The sequence below is a fragment of the Mya arenaria genome, chromosome 7 (genome assembly GCF_026914265.1).
Source record: "Mya arenaria isolate MELC-2E11 chromosome 7, ASM2691426v1".
NCBI classification, from domain to species: domain Eukaryota; kingdom Metazoa; phylum Mollusca; class Bivalvia; order Myida; family Myidae; genus Mya; species Mya arenaria.
In genome coordinates, this window is record NC_069128.1 from 22,185,528 (window position 1) to 22,206,115 (window position 20,588).

The following is a 20,588-nucleotide window of genomic DNA, read 5'->3' on the forward strand; positions in this document are numbered from 1 at the left end:
CTAGGCAGGCTGGTATACAGGCATGGACTCTAGACAGGCTGGTATACAGGCATATACTCCTGGCAGGCTTGTATACAGGCATATACTCTGGGCAGGCTGGAATGCAGGCATTGACTCTAGGCAGGCTGGTATACAAGCATACACTCTGGGAAGGTTCGTATACAGGCATATATTCTGGGCAGGCTGGTTTGCAGGTATACACTCTGGGCAGGTTGGTATACAGGCATACACTTTGGGCAGGCTGTATACAGGCATATACTCTGGGCAGGCTGGTATGCAGACATATACTCGGGGCAGGCTGGTATTCAAGCATACACTCGGGGCAGGCTGGTATACAGGCATACACTCTGGGATGGCTAGTATACAGGCATACACTCTGGGCAAGCTGGCATACAGGCATATACTCTGGGCAGGCTGGTTCAGGCATATACTCCTGGCAGGCTGGTATGTAGGCATTGACTTTAGGCAGGCTGGTATACAGGCATGGACTCTAGGCAGACTGGTATACAGGCATATACTCCTGGCAGGCTGGTATACAGGCATATACTCTGGGCAGGCTGGAATACAGGCAAACACTCTGGGCAGGCTGGTATACAAACATACACTCTGGGCAGGCTGGTATACAGGCATACACTCTGGGCAGGCTGGTATATAGGCAAACACTCTGGGCAGGCTGGTATACAGGCATACACTCTGGGCAGGCTGGAATGCAGGCATACACTCTGGCAGGCTGGTATGCAGGCATACACTCTGGGCAGGCTGGTATACAGGCATATACTCTGGGCAGGCTGGTATACAGGCATACACTCTGGGCAGGCTGGTATATAGGCATACACTCTGGGCAGGCTGGTATAAAGGCATACACTCTGGGCAGGCTGGTATAAGGGCATACACTCTGGGCAGGCTTGTATACAGGCATTGACTCTATACAGGCTGGTATACAGGCATACACTCGGGGCAGGCTGGTATGAAGGCATACACTCTGGGCAGGCTGGTATGCAGGCATATACCCTTGGCAGGCTGGTATAAAGGCATATACTCTGGGCAGGATTGTATACAGGCATATACTCTTCGCAGGCTGGTATGCAGGCATATACTCGTGGCAGGCTGGTATACAGGCATACACTCTGGGCAGGTTGGTATACAGGCAAACACTCTGGGCAGGATGATATACAGGCATATATTCTGGGCAGACTGGTATGCAGGCATACACTCTGGGCAGGCTGGTATGCAGGCATATACTCTGGGCAGGCTGGTATACATGCATATACTCTGGGCAGGCTGGTATACAGGCATATACTCTGGGCAGGCTGGTTTGCAGGTATACACTCTGGGCAGGTTGGTATACAGGCATACACTTTGGGCAGGCTGTATACAGGCATATACTCTGGGCAGGCTGGTATGCAGACATATACTCGGGGCAGGCTGGTATGCAAGCATACACTCTGGGCAGGCTGGTATACAGGCATACACTCTGGGCAGGTTAGTATACAGGCATACACTCCTGGCAGGCTGGCATACAGGCATATACTCTGGGCAGGCTGGTATACAGGCATACACTCTGGGCAGACTGGTATGCAGGCATACACTCTGGGCAGGCTGGTATATAGGCATTGACTCTAGGCAGGCTGGTATTCAGGCATTGACTCTAGGCAGGCTGGTATACAGGCATACACTCGGGGCAGGTTGGTATACAGGCATATACTCTGGCTAGGCTGGTATGCAGGCATTGACTCTAGGCAGGCTGGTAAACAGTCATGGACTCTAGGCAGGCTAGTATACAGGCATATACTCGGGGCAGGCTGATATACAGGCATATACTCTGGGCAAGCTGGTATGCAGGCATTGGCTCTAGGCAGGCTGGTATACAGGCATACACTCTGGGCAGGCTGGCATACAGGCATATACTCTGGGCAGGCTGGTATACCGGCATACACTCTGGGCAGGCTGGTATACAGGCATATACTCTGGGCAGGTTGGTATACAGGCATGGACTCTTGGCAGGCTGGTACGTAGGCATACACTCTAAGCAGGTTGGTATGCAGGCATATACTCGGGGCAGGCTGGTATACAGGCATACACTCTGGGCAGGCTGGTATACAGACATATACTCTGGGCAGACTGGTATGCAGGCATTGACTATGGGCAGGCTGGTATACAGGCATACACTCGGGGCAGGCTGGTATTCAGGCATATACTCCTGGAAAGCTGGTATACAGGCATACACTCTTGGCAGGCTGTTATGCAGGCATTGACTCTGGGCAGGCTTGTATACAGGCATATACTCTGGGCAGGCTGGTATGCAGGCATTGACTCTAGGCAGGCTGGTATACAGGCATACACTCTGGGCAGGCTGGTATACAGGCATATACTCTGGGCAGGCTGGTATACAGGCATACACTCTGGGCAGGCTGGTATATAGGCATACACTCTGGGCAGGCTGGTATAAAGGCATACACTCTGGGCAGGCTGGTATAAGGGCATACACTCTGGGCAGGCTTGTATACAGGCATTGACTCTATACAGGCTGGTATACAGGCATACACTCGGGGCAGGCTGGTATGAAGGCATACACTCTGGGCAGGCTGGTATGCAGGCATATACCCTTGGCAGGCTGGTATAAAGGCATATACTCTGGGCAGGATTGTATACAGGCATATACTCTTCGCAGGCTGGTATGCAGGCATATACTCGTGGCAGGCTGGTATACAGGCATACACTCTGGGCAGGTTGGTATACAGGCAAACACTCTGGGCAGGATGATATACAGGCATATATTCTGGGCAGACTGGTATGCAGGCATACACTCTGGGCAGGCTGGTATGCAGGCATATACTCTGGGCAGGCTGGTATACATGCATATACTCTGGGCAGGCTGGTATACAGGCATATACTCTGGGCAGGCTGGTTTGCAGGTATACACTCTGGGCAGGTTGGTATACAGGCATACACTTTGGGCAGGCTGTATACAGGCATATACTCTGGGCAGGCTGGTATGCAGACATATACTCGGGGCAGGCTGGTATGCAGGCATACACTCTGGGCAGGCTGGTATACAGGCATACACTCTGGGCAGGTTAGTATACAGGCATACACTCCTGGCAGGCTGGCATACAGGCATATACTCTGGGCAGGCTGGTATACAGGCATACACTCTGGGCAGGCTGGTATGCAGGCATACACTCTGGGCAGGCTGGTATATAGGCATTGACTCTAGGCAGGCTGGTATTCAGGCATTGACTCTAGGCAGGCTGGTATACAGGCATACACTCGGGGCAGGTTGGTATACAGGCATATACTCTGGCTAGGCTGGTATGCAGGCATTGACTCTAGGCAGGCTGGTAAACAGTCATGGACTCTAGGCAGGCTAGTATACAGGCATATACTCGGGGCAGGCTGATATACAGGCATATACTCTGGGCAAGCTGGTATGCAGGCATTGACTCTAGGCAGGCTGGTATACAGGCATACACTCTGGGCAGGCTGGCATACAGGCATATACTCTGGGCAGGCTGGTATACCGGCATACACTCTGGGCAGGCTGGTATACAGGCATATACTCTGGGCAGGTTGGTATACAGGCATGGACTCTTGGCAGGCTGGTACGTAGGCATACACTCTAAGCAGGTTGGTATGCAGGCATATACTCGGGGCAGGCTGGTATACAGGCATACACTCGGGGCAGGCTGGTATACAGACATATACTCTGGGCAGACTGGTATGCAGGCATTGACTATGGGCAGGCTGGTATACAGGCATACACTCGGGGCAGGCTGGTATTCAGGCATATACTCCTGGAAAGCTGGTATACAGGCATACACTCTTGGCAGGCTGTTATGCAGGCATTGACTCTGGGCAGGCTTGTATACAGGCATATACTCTGGGCAGGCTGGTATGCAGGCATTGACTCTAGGCAGGCTGGTATACAGGCATACACTCTGGGCAGGCTGGTATGCAGGCATTGACTCTAGGCAGGCTGGTATACAGGCATGGACTCTAGGCAGGCTGGTATACAGGCATATACTTCTGGCAGGCTTGTATACAGGCATATACTCTGGGCAGGCTGGAATGCAGGCATTGACTCTAGGCAGGCTGGTATACAGGCATACACTCTGGGAAGGTTCGTATACAGGCATATATTCTGGGCTGGCTGGTTTGCAGGTATACACTCTGGGCAGGTTGGTATACAGGCATACACTTTGGGCAGGCTGTATACAGGCATATACTCTGGGCAGGCTGGTATGCAGACATATACTCGGGGCAGGCTGGTATGCAAGCATACACTCGGGGCAGGCTGGTATACAGGATACACTCTGGGCAGGCTAGTATACAGGCATACACTCTGGGCAAGCTGGTATACAGGCATACACTCTGGGCAGGCTGGTATGTAGGCATTGACTTTAGGCAGGCTGGTATACAGTCATTCACTCTGGGCAGGCTGGTATGCAGGCATACACTATGGACAGGCTGGTATATAGGCATTGACTCTAGGCAGGCTGGTATTCAGGCATTGACTCTAGGCAGGCTGGTATACAGGCATACACTCAGGGCAGGTTGGTATACAGGCATACACTCTGGGCAGGATGATATACGGGCATATACTCTGGGCAGGCTGGTATGCAGGCATACACTCTGGGCAGGCTGGTATGCAGGCATATACTCTGGGCAGGCTGGTATACATGCATATACTCTGGGCAGGCTGGTATACAGGCATATACTCTGGGCAGGCTGGTTTGCAGGTATACACTCTGGCAGGTTGGTATACAGGCATACACTTTGGGCAGGCTGTATACAGGCATATACTCTGGGCAGGCTGGTATGCAGACATATACTCGGGGCAGGCTGGTATGCAAGCATACACTCCGGGCAGGCTGGTATACAGGCATATACTCTGGGCAGGCTAGTATACAATTATACACTCTGGGCAGGCTGGCATACAGGCATATACTCTGGGCAGGCTGGTATACAGGCATACACTCTGGGCAGGCTGGTATGTAGGCATTGACTTTAGGCAGGCTGGTATACAGGCATACACTCTGGGCAGGCTGGTATGCAGGCATACACTCTGGGCAGGCTGGTATATAGGCATTGACTCTAGGCAGGCTGGTATTCAAGCATTGACTCTAGGCAGGCTGGTATACAGGCATACACTCGGGGCAGGTTGGTATACAGGCATATACTCTGGGCAGATTGGTATGCAGGCATTGACTCTAGGCAGGCTGGTAAACAGGCATGGACTCTAGGCAGGCTGTTATACAGGCATATACTCGGGGCAGGTTGATATACAGGCATATATTCTGGGCAAGCTGGTATGCAGGCAATGACTCTAGGCAGGCTGGTATACAGGCATACAGTCTGGGCAGGCTGGCATACAGGCATATACTCTGGGCAGGCTGGTATACAGGCATACTATCTGGGCAGGCTGGTATACAGGCATATACTCTGGGCAGGTTGGTATACAGGCATGGACTCTTGGCAGGCTGGTATGTAGGCATACACTCTAAGCAGGTTGGTATACAGGCATATACTCGGGGCAGGCTGGTATACAGGCATACACTCTGGGCAGGCTGGTATACAGACATATACTCTGGGCAGGCTGGTATGCAGGCATTGACTCTGGGCAGGCTGGTATACAGGCATACACTCGGGGCAGGCTGGTATTCAGGCATATACTCTGGGAAAGCTTGTATACAGGCATATACTCTGGGCAGGTTGGTATGCAGGCATACACTCTCGGCAGGCTAGTATACAGGCTTTGACTCTTGGAAGGCCGGTATACAGGTATACACTCGGGGCAAGCTGGTATACAGGCATACACTCTTGGCAGGCTGGCATACAGGCATATACTCTGGGCAGGCTGGTATACAGGCATACACTCTGGGCAGGCTGGTATGTAGGCATTGACTTTAGGCAGGCTGGTATACAGGCATTCACTCCGGGCAGGCTAGTATGCAGGCATACACTCTGGGCAGGCTGGTATATAGGCATTGACTCAAGGCAGGCTGGTATTCAGGCATACACTCTGGGAAGGTTCGTATACAGGCATATATTCTGGGCAGGCTGGTTTGCAGGTATACACTATGGGCAGGTTGGTATACAGGCATACACTTTGGGCAGGCTGTATACAGGCATATACTCTGGGCAGGCTGGTATGCAGACATATACTCGGGGCAGACTGGTATGCAAGTATACACTCGGGGCAGGCTGGTATACAGGCATACACTCTGGGCAGGCTAGTATACAGGCATACACTCTGGGCAGGCTGGCATACAGGCATATACTCTGGGCAGGCTGGTATACAGGCATACACTCTGGGCAGGCTGTTATGTAGGCATTGACTTTAGGCAGGCTGGTATACAGGCATTCACTCCGGGCAGGCTGGTATGCAGGCATACACTCTTGGCAGGCTGGTATATAGGCATTAACTCAAGGCAGGCTGGTATTCAGGCATTGACTCTAGGCAGGCTGGTATACAGGCATACACTCGGGGCAGGCTAGGCAGGCTGGTATATAGGCATTGACTCTAGGCAGGCTGGTATACAGGCATTGACTCTAGACAGGCTGGTATATAGGCATTGACTCTAGGCAGGCTGGTATACAGGCATTTACTCTAAGCAGGCTGGTTTACAGGCATTGACTCTAAGCAGGCTGGTATACAGGCATATACTCAGGACAGGTTTGTATACAGGCATACACTCTGGGCAGGCTGGTATGCAGGCATGCACTCTGGGCAGGCTGGTAAACAGGCATGGACTCTAGGCAGGCTGGTATACAGGCATATACTCGGGGCAGGCTGGTATACAGTCATTGACTCTAGGCAGGCTGGTATGCAGGCATATACTCCTGGCAGGCTTCTATACAGGCATATACTCTGGGCAGGCTGGTATGCAGGCATTGACTCTAGGCAGGCTGGTATACAGGCATACACTCTGGGCAGGCTGGCATGCAAGCATTGACTCTAGGCAGGCTGGTATACAGGCATAGACTTTAGGCAGGTTGGTATACAGGCATATACTCCTGTCAGGCTTGTATACAGGCATATACTCTGGGAAGGCTGGTATGCAGGCATTGACTCTGGGCAGGCTGGTATACAGGCATATACTCTGGGCAGGCTGGTATACAGGCATACACTTTAGGCAGGCTGGTATACAGGCATACACTCTGGGCAGGCTGGTATATAGGCATTGACTCTAGGCAGGCTTGTATGCAGGCATACACTTTGGGCAGGCTGGTATATAGGCATTGACTCTAGGCAGGTTGGTATACAGGCATACACTCTGGGCAGGCTGGTATATAGGCATTGACTCTAGGCAGGCTGGTATATAGGCATACACTCTGGGCAGGCTGGTATATAGGCATACACTCTGGGCAGGCTGGTATATAGACATTGACTCTAGGCAGGCTGGTATATAGGCATTGACTCTAGGCAGGCTGGTATACAGGCATTGACTCTAAGCAGGCTGGTATATAGGCATTGACTCTAGGCAGGCTGGTATATAGGCATTGACTCTAAGCAGGCTGGTATATAGGCATTGACTCTAGGCAGGCTGGTATATAGGCATTGACTCTAGGCAGGCTGGTATATAGGCATTGACTCTAGGCAGGCTGGTATATAGGCATTGACTCTAGGCAGGCTGGTATACAGGCATTGACTCTAAGCAGGCTGGTATATAGGCATTGACTCTAGGCAGGCTGGTATATAGGCATTGACTCTAAGCAGGCTGGTATATAGGCATTGACTCTAGGCAGGCTGGTATATAGGCATTGACTCTAGGCAGGCTGGTATATAGGCATTGACTCTAGGCAGGCTGGTATATAGGCATACACTCTGGGCAGGCTGGTATATAGGCATACACTCTGGGCAGGCTGGTATATAGGCATTGACTCTAGGCAGGCTGGTATATAGGCATTGACTCTAGGCAGGCTGGTATATAGGCATTGACTCTAGGCAGGCTGGTATATAGGCATTGACTCTAAGCAGGCTGGTATATAGGCATTGACTCTAGGCAGGCTGGTATATAGGCATTGACTCTAAGCAGGCTGGTATATAGGCATTGACTCTAGGCAGGCTGGTATACAGGCATTGACTCTAGGCAGGCTGGTATATAGGCATTGACTCTAAGCAGGCTGGTATACAGGCATTGACTCTAAGCAGGCTGGTATACAGGCATTGACTCTAGGCAGGCTGGTATTCAGGCATTGACTCTAAGCAGGCTGGTATACAGGCATTGACTCTAAGCAGGCTGGTATACAGGCATTGACTCTAGGCAGGCTGGTATATAGGCATTGACTCTAGGCAGGCTGGTATACAGGCATACACTCGGGGCAGGTTTGTATACAGGCATACACTCTGGGCAGGCTGGTATGCAGGCATGCATTCTGGGAAGGTTGGTAAACAGGCATGGACTCTAGGCAGACTGGTATACAGGCATATACTCGGGGCAGGCTGATATACAGGCATATACTCTGGGCAAGCTGGTATGCAGGCATTGACTCTAGGCAGGCTGGTATACAGGCATACACTCTGGGGAGGCTGGCATACAGGCATATACTCTGGGCAGGCTGGTATACCGGCATTCACTCTGGGCAGGCTTGTATGCAGGCATTGTCATTAGGCAGGCTGGTATACAGGCATACACTCTGGGCAGGCTGGAATGCAGGCATACACTCTTGGCAGGCTGTTATGCAGGCATTGACTCTGGGCAGGCTGGTATACAGGCATACACTCGGGGCAGGCTTGTATTCAGGCATATACTCTGGGCAGGCTGGTATGCAGGCATTGACTCTAGGCAGGCTGGTATGCAGGCATTGACTCTAGGCAGGCTGGTATACAGGCATTGACTCTAGGCAGGCTGGTATACAGGCATACACTCTGGGCAGGCTGGTATACAGGCATATACTCTGGGCAGGTTGGTATACAGGCATTGACTCTAGGCAGGCTGGTATACAGGCATATACTCGGGGCAGGCTTGTATACAGGCATACACTCTGGGCAGGCTGGTATGCAGGCATTGACTCTAGGCAGGCTGGTATACAGGCATTGACTCTGGGCAGGCTGGTATGCTGGCATACACTCTGGGCAGGCTGGTATACAGGCATATACTCTAGGCAGGCTGGTATACAGGCATACACTCTGGGCAGGCTGGTATGCAGGCATTGAATCTGGGCAGGCTGGTATACAGGCATATACTCTGGGCAGGTTGGTATACAGGCATATACTCTGGGCAGGCTTGTATACAGGCATATACTCGGGGCAGGCTGGTATACAGGCATATACTCCTGTCAGGCTTGTATACAGGCATATACTCTGGGAAGGCTGGTATGCAGGCATTAACTCTGGGCAGGCTGGTATACAGGCATATACTTGGGGCAGGCTGGTATACAGGCATATACTCGGGGCAGGCTTGTATACAGGCATACACTCGGGGCAGGTTGGTATACAGGCATGAACACTTTGCAGTTTGGTATACAGGCATACACTCTGGGCAGGCTGGTATACAGGCATACACTCGGGGCGGGTTGGTATACAGGCATATACTCTGGGCAGGCTGGTATACAGGCATACACTCGGGGCAGGTTGGTATACTGGCATACACTCGGGGCAGGCTGGTATACAGGCATACACTCGGGGCAGGTTGGTATACAGGCATGGACTCTTTGCAGGTTGGTATACAGGCATACACTCGGGGCAGGTTGGTATACAGGCATACACTCGGGGCAGGCTGGTATACTGGCATACACTCGGGGCAGGCTGGTATACAGGCATACACTCGGGGCAGGTTGGTATACAGGCATGGACTCTTTGCAGGTTGGTATACAGGCATGGACTCTTGGCAGAACGGTATACATAGCATGTTTTGATATGAAACAACAGTTTTTACTTGTCAAACAACCGTCTTGTCTTGTCCTTTTCAAACTCTCTTTTGTTCAGAAAATATGCTGTTTCCTGACGGTATTTTCTTGTCCGGCAGGAAGATACTCCAACTGCCGCCGGACTTTTTCGTTTGGTTTAAATAACAGTACACTACTTTAACAAAAAAATATTAAATCTAAAAAAGACAACGGTACTGTTTGATATAACCACACTATGTTTCAACAAGATCACACAATATCTTGACAAGAAAACATTGCAAATTACAATAAAAAGACGGTAATTGGACACAATAGTACAGTTCTCGAACTCACTTTTAACAAGACTTGTCCCGTTACAGGGGAACAAGAAGTTAAGAGAAGGTAAGTTTGTATTTTGACAGTACAACACGTCCGATTGACAAGAAAACACACCATGTAGACAAGTTAAGACATTTTTTTATTCACAAGACAGCATGTACAGTTTGCATAATATAACACCTCATTAAAGCTGCACTCTCACAGATATACCGTGTTTACAACTTTTTTATTTTTTGTCTTGGAAAGAGCATATTTTTACGTAAATATCTGCAAACCAATGACAAAAGATCAGATCGCAGATTTTAATATTTCCGTTCGGAAATTAAGGATTTTATGGCTTAAATCGCTACCAACGGTTTAAAAGAATGCATACAACATCAAATTTTGAACTTAAATATAAAAATCTGCGATCTGATTTTTTGTCAGCAGTCTTTTATGACTGGTTTCCATGGATTTTCGCAAAAAATGGCTCGTTCCAAGACAAAATATAAAATAGTTGTCAAAACGTTCAATCTGTGAGAGTGCAGCTTTAAGAAGAGAATAGACATTATAACAAATTATGTTCACAAGATGGCAAAACAGTTAAAAAGACAGAATATTTAATCGTCAAACATCACGGCAATTTGAGAAATTATTATGCTATTTTAACAAGATTGGACGTTCTATGAACAAAACAACTTGAAATGTCTCACCATAAGACCGTTACGGCGTTCCATAGAGTTGATGTTATATTAATAGTAATAGTTCATAGCTGTTCCAATCATGACTGGCATCTACATATCGTCGCCTTAGTGCAAGAACTCAATATCTGCTTCTATTTCTATATGCAGTTATTGAATTATTGCACTAGGGTGACGATATGCTTGCATGGACATGGTAAAAGAGCGGTAATTGATCGTTACATAAATTATATCTATATTAAAACCATACATCTATAGGTGTTTTGCCAAACTGTGGGGTAGGGCGCACATCCTGTGTATTTAGTCAAACTGCAAAATTTTGGGGTCTAAATTCCACCCCACCAGGAGGGAAATGTGTCAAAATCACTGGGGTCGAAGATGTGTGAGGCATCCTCTATTAATAAGCCCACTATTGTCAAATATTAACAAACACTTAAAAAAACAGACATCATTTCAAAAGCACAAGCCAATAAACTTATATCTAAAATACACATATACAGTTATATTCAGATAAAACTCATGCATATCGACGAACACGTCACTGTTCATGCAACTGCACGATAAGATGCAATAAAGTCAGTTTCTTTAAATACAACAATGGAACATAGCTTTTGAAAGTTTAACATGTAATAGCAATATTTAATTGTCCTTAATTACAACAACGGAAATTTGTTCTTGAACGTGTTACATGTTATAGCAATGACTAAGTTTTCTTATAACAATAATGTTCCAATGAAAACTACAGGAGAAGCCCAGTGGTCAAAGAGAAGGCGCACGATTCATGCCTAGCACACTCGAACAGACAACACCATAATACAACAATGAAAACTACAGGAGAAGCCCAGTGGTCAAAATGAAGGCGCACGATTTAGGCCTAACACACTCGAACAGACAACATCACAATACAACAATGAAAACTATATTAGTTGTCTTTTTAATAGAGCAGAATAGCCGCGTACATATATGTTCGTACAATACGCACAATTACTGAATAAAAACTCCTTTTAAATTTAAGCGGTATCTGACCCCACCGCTTCCGCGCTCTCAGAAACAGCATTTCCGTCTTCACGCAGTATCACGTTTTCCATATGGTCCATCGAGAGGTGTATAATTTGCCGCAACGCCAACAGCGACAGCACATTCAAATCTTCGTCGACCTCTAATTCTATCTCGTAATTCTTCACTGGGTGCACGTTGTTTCTACTTATACCAATGGCGGTCGCTGCTTTGTCTACGCACTCTTTGATCTCTTGGTTTTTAAAGGTCGATCTCCAGTTTTCCTCAAGTTCAGGGGCTACCTTGTCAATTTTTGTCAACAGCACAACACATGGGATACCTTGAAAATAAAAGTAAAATATAAGAACATTGTCGGACTAAAAATGTGCTTTGCTTATAAGTATAAAAGCAATGGTAAATACTGTGACAAGCCAAGTACCCCAAAACAGTTACCATAATTAGAGGCATTTGGTTCAATGCCTAACTGGCACCCAACGAAGGCCACACAATATAACAAGAGAACAAACATAGACATTTGAATATCGTTCAATAACAGGCCACAAACATTAATGACGCAACGCCATTGGTCCAGGACTGGTCACGAAGTGAACCCATATTTTTCCATATTGTGTCACCAAATATATCGTACAAAAAGGAGTCTATTTTCCGATTCCGATGAATATCCCGATGAAAAAATCGAAACATTTAAACATGTTAACAGGTTGTCGACGTGATATATACGTTACGGGGCTTAGTAGTCGACCCGATATGGGATTTATTGGGCGCAGGAAACCATATTCGGCTTTGCTGTTAACCGATATGGTTTCCTTTGCCCCGTATATCCCATATCAGATCACCAACTAACCCTGTAACTTATAATACCTGTTCATCTTATTGCCGCTTTGTTATATTGAAATTGCTCAAATAATACCCTTTTGTCAATATAAATGACTGCAAATTCAATTTATGCAGTATTTAAAAATAAAGGTCAATTATATCACACCTTACCTTTCGCATCGAAGAGGGCTTTGAGCGCCTTTAGTTTTTCTGTGTTTTCCTTTGTCAAAGCATCAACCGTCGAAGCATCAATGACAATCGCCCCACAATGAATACGATGGCTCATTGTCGGTTTCAAAACAAACTTCTCTGACTTCCATGTGATGTGTATAGACGAGTGGAACTGTGTAAATAATAACAACTTGAAAATATACCATTGTATCATAGCAAAAGTACAATACCGCAATTACGTTGTTTAAAAGAACATGTACTTTTGTAAATATACTTTAATCAATCGTTTATCAAATAAGTTACAACAATATTACCTGCTTTAGGATTTTGTTTATAACCACGAACATCTTAAACGTGCACATCATAGTGGATATATTTATTTTCTCGTCTTTTTTGAGATTATTGAATATATCCAAATTCTTATAAATAGAATACTGCTTAGGCCAGAGGGCGTTGACAGCGTCATAGTTAAAACTAGCAAGGATTATATATAATTTAAAACTATTATTCTATAATCGTTGTACTAAGTAATCTACAAAGATTAAAGAATAATTAGTTAAAACAATGTATAATTATTGCTAGTAATAACTATTACAGTTCCCCCATTATGAATAATAAGTCTGGGACTATTTATCTATTATTATTATTATTATTATTGTTATTATTATTATGGGGAAGGAGGAGGCGTGGTCATAGGGTGCACCCTGCCCGTGTGTTCCAAAGTATTAGCGCGTTAACATGAAATGTGTTAACAATGTGTCATTAGATACAACTCAGGTTTAAGTCGTTTGCACGCCGCCGCCATCCAAAACAAGGACACAGAGGTTATGACAGAACCGTATGTGAACGTAGACGAACTGAAAATGTAGCTATATACCATGTAATGGTCAGAAATATGACCTTCCAATATGTAGTTAAAATCTATTAAATCTAAGCCAGAAGTTTCAGTAAATCCAGGAGTATCATACAGGCGAATGTCTGCCGATGATCCAGAACTGGACTTCAGTGGATACGGCGTAAACTGAAAGAAGGTGAGAGGAGAGACAAAAAATATTTATGATTTCCAGTTATGATGCATATCATAAAATAATGTTTTCATGTGTGTGGAAAAATACATTTGTGGAATGGTATCTTCATTAACAGAATTAAATACTAGTGTACTTACGACGGAGTTATTTTCAAAATACCCAATAAGATAAAACACAATATAATCAGTTAAGTCAAAAGATACTTAACCGATGTTGTAATGCCGGTTCTGCCACATCCAGAAGAGGCTCTCTGTGAAATTCTTTCAGCAAACGCGGACAGCAGAGTATTTATGCAGCTGGACTTTCCCCCAGCTACCTGACCGATCAATACAACCCGAAAGTCGGTAACCCCGAGCCGCGACACTGGCTTAAGGCAAGATATGTCTTCAAGTAATTTCTGAAAATAAGAACAACGTGTGTTAGCGCAGCTACCTGCCAATCGGCCAAAACAATGCGAAAAGGTTGTCTCCAGCGCCGAGCCAAACCTGAGGCTTGAGGGAAGAAAAAAGGACAACGGTAAAGTGTACTAGATAAAATGCTCAGCATGGTTGGTCTAACAATAAGGTATTTATGTAACTGGACATTCCACGCCCAATTATACACCTGACAGAGAATTGCGAGCGGGAAGTCAATTACGCGTAGCCCTGATTCTGGCTTAAGGGTACAACTGTCCTTTAGCATAAAAAAGGAAATAGCTGTGAAATAGAAAAAGATAAAACTGATATAGAAAAAGGCAGAAAACAAGGTTCTTGTGCCACTGGCTTTTTCTGTATCAACGGTGACGGCTACACCGGTATTACATACGTGTTGAATAGTAACCCCATTATTTCAATAAAAATAGAAAGGGGGAAAACAAGAAACAGTCAACAATTTAATGTCTTAAATGTAGTTCATCACAACTTAAGTACACACTATTTCAATTAAAGACCTTACCGTGTCTCAAATTACTTTAAATCCAGCAAAATGTAATGACAATTCTACTTTTAGCAGATGGTTTTGAGGTACTTATCCAAATGACCCTTCTTATACGTCTTATAGTACACATACATGGATTAGGAAAAACAATCGACGCCTTGTAATCGTTATTTTAGTGTGTCATAGATTTACCAGATTTGGGATGAACCTGGGTTCTAAAAAAGTACAGAATGAACCAGTAAGCATTTTCTTAAATGTGCCGATTAATCTCCAAGACTGGCTATCGGCACTCGGAAAACAAAACCAATAACTTTCATTGACCAATAAAAAGTATCGGATGTGACTTGCACGAATGAGAACGGAATAAATTCGTAGTTCTGAAGAATAAAGTGAATTTCGTGAGTCTGTAATCCTAATAAGAAAGTTCATTGTTTTCACGAGATATTTTTATACAGACATGATTTTCATCTAAATCAAGCGTCATCATAAACAAGCATTAGCTCTTCAATCGGTGCACAAGGTCGTTTTAAAAAAATATCGTTTTAACGTATTGAAAACAGTGTTTATACACATCGAATCGAGGACGATTTTTACCCCAAACAAAGAAACGAGGGATCATGGACGCACCTGACATTGCTGCCCTTGATATGCATACGTATGAACCACTGATATAAATCTGTTTAATTTGTCCACGAGTGACATAGGTTAGGGGCAATCTCAAGATACATAATACATACCGGAAATAAATAATATGCGGGTGATTCGATCCAGAGGAACTTTGGGAGAGGATCCTGTCATTGTTGAAAGAAACCTTAAACATAAACTTAATTAACATGTCCAATTAATTTTGATGGATGCATTTGGTTTAGCGATAATATCCTGGTTGTAAATTATATACGACTCAGTCATTTTGGAAGTACAGAATAGATTTTACTAACGAATGCCGAAATGCTTTATCCGTGACAGTGCATTGTTTATTAAAAATCCAGTTTAAATTCGCTCCCTATTTTAACTGCATTGTTGAATGCCCATAAGTCATGGTGCGGTGAACCGAATACAACACCACAAGTAGAACACAAAATTGCACTCTCTGGCTTTTTAACTGGAAACGTGTTTGCTTTTTCGATTCCTGAAAACTGCAACTGGAATATGAATGCTTTTGAATCAAAAACGGTGCCATCAGAACCTGACCAGAAAACACTAGTGTACCCTCCATAAACAGATTTCTGATCGTTGTAAATCACAGTGACAGTAGAACCTTTGTTGTCACACTTGTTGTGGAAAGCACTTTCGGTTCCGCCGTCTTTTGAAAAGCTAAACAGCAACACAAAGTCCTTGTGGCCTTGTCCAATCCATTGTTCGAGTTGGTTCTTCTGGCCATCAGACAATCTTCCCTTGCTGGCCATTGGATCCCTTTTATTGTAGTAAAATACAATCGTTTAGTTTATATGTGGTTAACAGGTATGTATTTAAAATATAAAATTATTTTATGATTTGGACATATGTACCTACAGTATATATAGTAAAATAAACATTTAATTCCCTTAGTTGTTATGTTATTATCTCTATAAATATGACATACATATCCCAAAACAATCTCATTTTAGAATAAACCAACCCCCGTTGATTCAAAGTTTACATAGGTATTTAATAAGAGTGTATGTAACGTAAGACTTCGGAGGCTCCGTACATATATAACTTGTATAATACACATATGCATTGATCAATCAGTGAAGCCTCTTACTACTCAAAAGTAGTTAAATGTTACATTATTGAAGATAACTTGCTACATTACATTATGAACTCTTACTTTCACATAAATATGTGACAAGTTCGGAGCGAAGGCATGCGCAGTTGTATAGTTATTTCTATACTAGTTTTAAGTGTTAAGAGTTTATTCACTCGTGACCAACATGGGCATGAGAGATAATATGAGCATAAAACACGGTATTTCTACCATATGAGACTATAGATGACCACAGTAAATATTTTAATAAATAATAAATATCGTAACGCCGCATAACAGCATCGCCGCATAAACGAAATCGACCACGTTCATGCGGTGATTTTCAATGCATAAACAGGACTTTCTAGTGTGGCACATTTTCGCCGCATAAAAACACAATTAAAACACATACTAGTACAATAGTGGTTGGTGAAGTTTCGTCCAGATCGGACTTCGGTTTTTTGTGTCCACTTAACCTAGCTTTAAACTTGACTTTTTGAGACGTAGATTTTGACAAAGAGTTAGTAAGATATGTTTAAATGTGAACCAAACCAATTGATATTTTTGCGAAAACGTTTGAAATAACGTTTAGCTCGACTAATGGCGGGAATATAATTATGTTACGACAACGCACAACATCGTCATTTGGGACAATCAGAAAATTGAATCGTCGTATGACGTAACATATATTCTCGCCTTTTTGTCAGACTGAAGGGCATGTATCCTTGACAATGGGCACTTTCAACGTAATTTCAAACGTTTCTAGAAAAGTCAATTGTTAACGACGGACAAACAACAGAAATTCAACAAGTCTCACAGCTCAACAAGAATTATTTCAATGTCAAGAATCACGGTTAATTGTGTGCTTGTGAAATTTATTCACGTCTATGTCATAAGCGTATATCTCTGGTTACCAGTGCAACGAAAGGAATTCTTTTGAAAATTATCTTGTTTCCAAAAATTTCAACACAACATTAATTTTGGGCACTTGCACTTCTCACATGATTTCGGGACGGACGGACGGACATCATCATCATCATCATCATCACCATCACCACCACCACCACCAACACAATTTATCATCATCATCATCATCATCATCATCATCATCATCATCATCATCATCATCATCAACAACAACAACAACAACAACATCATCATCATTCACGTATTTTTTTCAAAATGACAGTGATATGCTACGCCCTAATCTTAATCATCATCATAATCAACAACATCAATACAACCATCACCATCATCTCCACAATCATAACCATCACCATCATCTCCACAATCACAACCATCACCATCATCATTCATACACCAATGTATTAATGTAAGTGACTCTGGAAACTCATGTCACAAGATTTCGGGACGGACGGACGGACGGACATCATCATCATCATCACCGCCACCACCACCACCACCACCACCACCATCATCATCATCATTACCACCGCCACCACCACAACCACCACCACCACTATCATCATCATCATCATCATCATCATCATCATCATCATCATCATCATTAACGTCATCATCATCGATTTTGTTGAAACATTACGTCTCTACTTTTTATGTTGCAGAGAGGCACAGTTGCGCCCCATGTAAGCAATTTCTGCTTTATACTTTGAGCGTCGCCGCATAAACGTGGTCGCTCGGTTTATGCGTTGAAAATCACCGCATAAACGAAAAAAAACGTTAATGCGGCGATGCTGCTATGCGGTGTTACATAGCATTCACCAATCATTTAATATTGTTGTGCTTTCTGCTATTAAATACGTACACGGTTACAATCGTGTTATCAGTAATAAATATTTTCCATCAATGCATTATATTTAGTAAGAAGTTAAAGGTTCATCACTCAAAATTGAAATTTGTTATACATGTGTATGTATTGATTTTGAATAAGAGTGTCACTTTAATTCAATCAATATTGAACAAAAATGAAGCAGATATTTTTATGAAATATAACTCAATTAACAAACGGTGGCGGCCCTATCGGGGGACACAAGAGTCCATGCCATCCCCACCCCCAGTTGGCTGGCAAATGAACCCTAAAACGCCTTATTTAAACGTCACGTCAATACCACAGTAAACTAAATTTAAACTATAAACTAAGTTTATAGTGGGTTTGACGGTTTTGCATCCCCCGCCCCCCCCCACCCCTCATCTCGCCCCTGTGTATTTCAGCATTGTGGTTTTAGCAAACAGAGCCAGCTTTATCGACCAGTTTCACCAGTACTACTTATTCAATTTCTTAAGTTCAAATTGTTTGGATAACGAAAGCGATTATGATTAACATTTACAAATGGACTACAATTAAAAAGTAAAGAAATTCATCATATATTTTTCCTACTTCATGATGTATAGAGTCTATTTTCAATTTCAATACCATAATTACGACCTTTTCCTATTTCTTAAATAAAGCTATAGACATTTTCCAAAAATCATAACTAGGTCTTTTCAATGATATAGCAAATCGAAAGTAGGTACGATCACAAAACAGCTTAACAATTTATAAACTCATTAAGTTTAATGATGTACTTATCTTAAAGAACCTTGTCGTCAGATTATTCATTAACTTGATTTATAAAGGTATTCGGCTGTCACATTATTAAAATATAAACATACGTTGTACCTTGTTTTGAAAATAAATATAAATGGATACTCACAAACATTCGACTCCTATAATGAGGGGAAGTTACTCTTGTTAGGTTAGGAATGAAGAGCTTGATTATACATTAGCTGTTCCCCTGCGTACTAATTCTAACAGTACATAGTCACTGTATGATAGTGATAGGGGAAGTAATCCCGACTAGATTATAAATTTATACATACATGCACATTCCTTGTTAATGTAAATAAAATGTTTAAAATGGTAAGTAACGTTTGATTAACACAAGCTAATTTGTTTCTTTTGAAATGTGTAAGGTCGTGCCCAATATACTACACGAAAACAAAACCTTATCAGTACCGTAAGGACACAACCACCCCCACTTGAATCAGGAATCCATTTACATTTTACATTAGACAGGAACTGAAATATTGAATACCCTTGAATAAAATGTCCCAATTTTGCTTGATTTTCGTACATTTTATTTATATCTTAGTTTATAGTTTATAGTTATTTCTGTTAGCTTGATTGTAATGAAAGCTGACAGCTTAAAGAATCGCACGAGTACGTTTCCTGGGTAGAAACCAGTACTGTGTTCATTTTGAGAGGCCATGAGAAGTACCCCTGGTGGGCTCGAACCCGAAACCTCTTGGCTGAGAAGCGTACGACTGTACCACTAGACCAACTTTCACATTTTTCTATCTTGGCTTCTCTGGTAATTCTTGACTATATTATACCTTACAAGCGATTCGGACACATAATGTATACGCCCATTACTGTAGGGGTCTTGAAAAACTTATATTTACGTTGTATGCATATAATCAAGTGCACGAAATTTAGAATGATATGTATTTATACTTAAAATAAATTCTGAGGAAACATGTTTCGCAGAACACGCCGTAATGAAACTAAATGTGTTTTTTAACTATTTATACACAGACTCGGCACCCTCTCTTTTTCGGAATTCGTTTTTGCCTGCTCGCTCCAATTTGGTCTGCCAAAATCCTTCGAAAAACTGAATTGGTGTGTCTTATTCTTTATCGAATCAGTGCATGATGGAAACGTTCGCGTATTAACATAATATAGCATATCATATATTTTTTTTAATAATATATAATGTTTAATTCAGAAGTAAACTGTCTGCCCGACCGTCCGTTTGTCCGTCCGTCTGTAATACCATGATGATATTGGTATTACACCTTTTTCCAATAACATTTAATTTGGTAAAGTAGTATCTTTTCTGACCAATTTGGGCCGAATTTCAGCCCCATTTTTCCCAAATATGAAAATTAAACCTCAACATTTGTCCTGAAAAAAATGAGCCAGAAACCATTTTTGCATTTAATAATTGAACATTTCTTAAAGAAACAAATACTAAAATACCGAAGAAAAAACACCGTAAAGTTTTATGCTGACAGGGCATTTTATTTGAGACGATTTTTTGGGTT

The 20,588-nt window shown here is 43.6% G+C and overlaps 4 protein-coding genes across 6 annotated transcripts; all 4 read right to left on the reverse strand.

Annotated features, from left to right (window-relative positions):
• On the reverse strand, window positions 1-2,281 carry LOC128241007 (keratin-associated protein 10-12-like). Its single transcript, XM_052957992.1, has 2 exons — window positions 1,822-2,281; window positions 1-557 (listed from the first exon to the last, which is right to left on the reverse strand). Exons 1-2 carry the CDS (start codon window positions 2,279-2,281, stop codon window positions 1-3), a joined length of 1,017 nt encoding a protein of 338 aa, XP_052813952.1.
• Window positions 2,282-3,329: 1,048 nt separating this feature from the next.
• Window positions 3,330-5,408, reverse strand: LOC128241008 (keratin-associated protein 10-4-like). The gene is made up of 2 exons (XM_052957993.1): window positions 5,268-5,408; window positions 3,330-4,322 (listed from the first exon to the last, which is right to left on the reverse strand). The coding sequence occupies exons 1-2, from the start codon at window positions 5,406-5,408 to the stop codon at window positions 3,330-3,332; spliced, it is 1,134 nt and encodes a 377-aa protein (XP_052813953.1).
• A 3,377-nt stretch (window positions 5,409-8,785) lies between these two features.
• Window positions 8,786-9,824, reverse strand: LOC128241009 (keratin-associated protein 10-4-like). Its single transcript, XM_052957994.1, has 2 exons — window positions 9,365-9,824; window positions 8,786-9,084 (listed from the first exon to the last, which is right to left on the reverse strand). The coding sequence occupies exons 1-2, from the start codon at window positions 9,822-9,824 to the stop codon at window positions 8,786-8,788; spliced, it is 759 nt and encodes a 252-aa protein (XP_052813954.1).
• A 592-nt stretch (window positions 9,825-10,416) lies between these two features.
• LOC128241841 (interferon-induced protein 44-like) lies at window positions 10,417-19,274 on the reverse strand. 3 transcript variants are annotated; one of them, XM_052958942.1, is made up of 6 exons: window positions 19,199-19,274; window positions 15,535-16,210; window positions 14,091-14,279; window positions 13,823-13,875; window positions 12,855-13,026; window positions 10,417-12,186 (listed from the first exon to the last, which is right to left on the reverse strand). In XM_052958942.1, exons 3-6 carry the CDS (start codon window positions 14,116-14,118, stop codon window positions 11,861-11,863), a joined length of 579 nt encoding a protein of 192 aa, XP_052814902.1. In that variant the 5' UTR covers window positions 14,119-14,279; window positions 15,535-16,210; window positions 19,199-19,274; the 3' UTR covers window positions 10,417-11,860. The 3 variants fall into 3 exon arrangements, 2 of the variants coding, with proteins under 2 accessions (XP_052814902.1, XP_052814901.1); XR_008262491.1 differs by having other exon boundaries at window positions 13,732-14,279; XM_052958941.1 differs by lacking the exon at window positions 15,535-16,210 and having other exon boundaries at window positions 13,732-13,875; window positions 19,199-19,221.
• Window positions 19,275-20,588: the final 1,314 nt, after the last annotated feature.

Coding starts and splice junctions, on each gene's coding strand:
- LOC128241009 (XM_052957994.1), bottom strand. CDS start 9,824: ATGCCTGTATACCAACCTGCAAAGAGTCCATGCCTGTATACCAACCTG. Junction 9,085..9,364: donor TGTATACCAGCCTGCCCCAA/GTATATGCCTGT, acceptor CCTGTATACCAG/CCTGCCCAGAGTGTATGCCA.
- LOC128241841 (XM_052958941.1), bottom strand. Junction 13,876..14,090: donor GAACCGGCATTACAACATCG/GTTAAGTATCTT, acceptor ACCTTCTTTCAG/TTTACGCCGTATCCACTGAA. Junction 13,027..13,731: donor ATATTTCTGACCATTACATG/GTATATAGCTAC, acceptor TTATTTACACAG/TTCCACTCGTCTATACACAT.
- LOC128241008 (XM_052957993.1), bottom strand. CDS start 5,408: ATGCCTGTATACCAGCCTGCCCAGAGTATATGCCTGTATGCCAGCCTG. Junction 4,323..5,267: donor TGTATATCAACCTGCCCCGA/GTATATGCCTGT, acceptor CCTGTATACTAG/CCTGCCCAGAGTGTATCCTG.
- LOC128241007 (XM_052957992.1), bottom strand. CDS start 2,281: ATGCCTGTATACAAGCCTGCCCAGAGTCAATGCCTGCATAACAGCCTG. Junction 558..1,821: donor TGCATACCAGCTTGCCCAGA/GTATATGCCTGT, acceptor CCTGTATTCCAG/CCTGCCCAGAGTATATGCCT.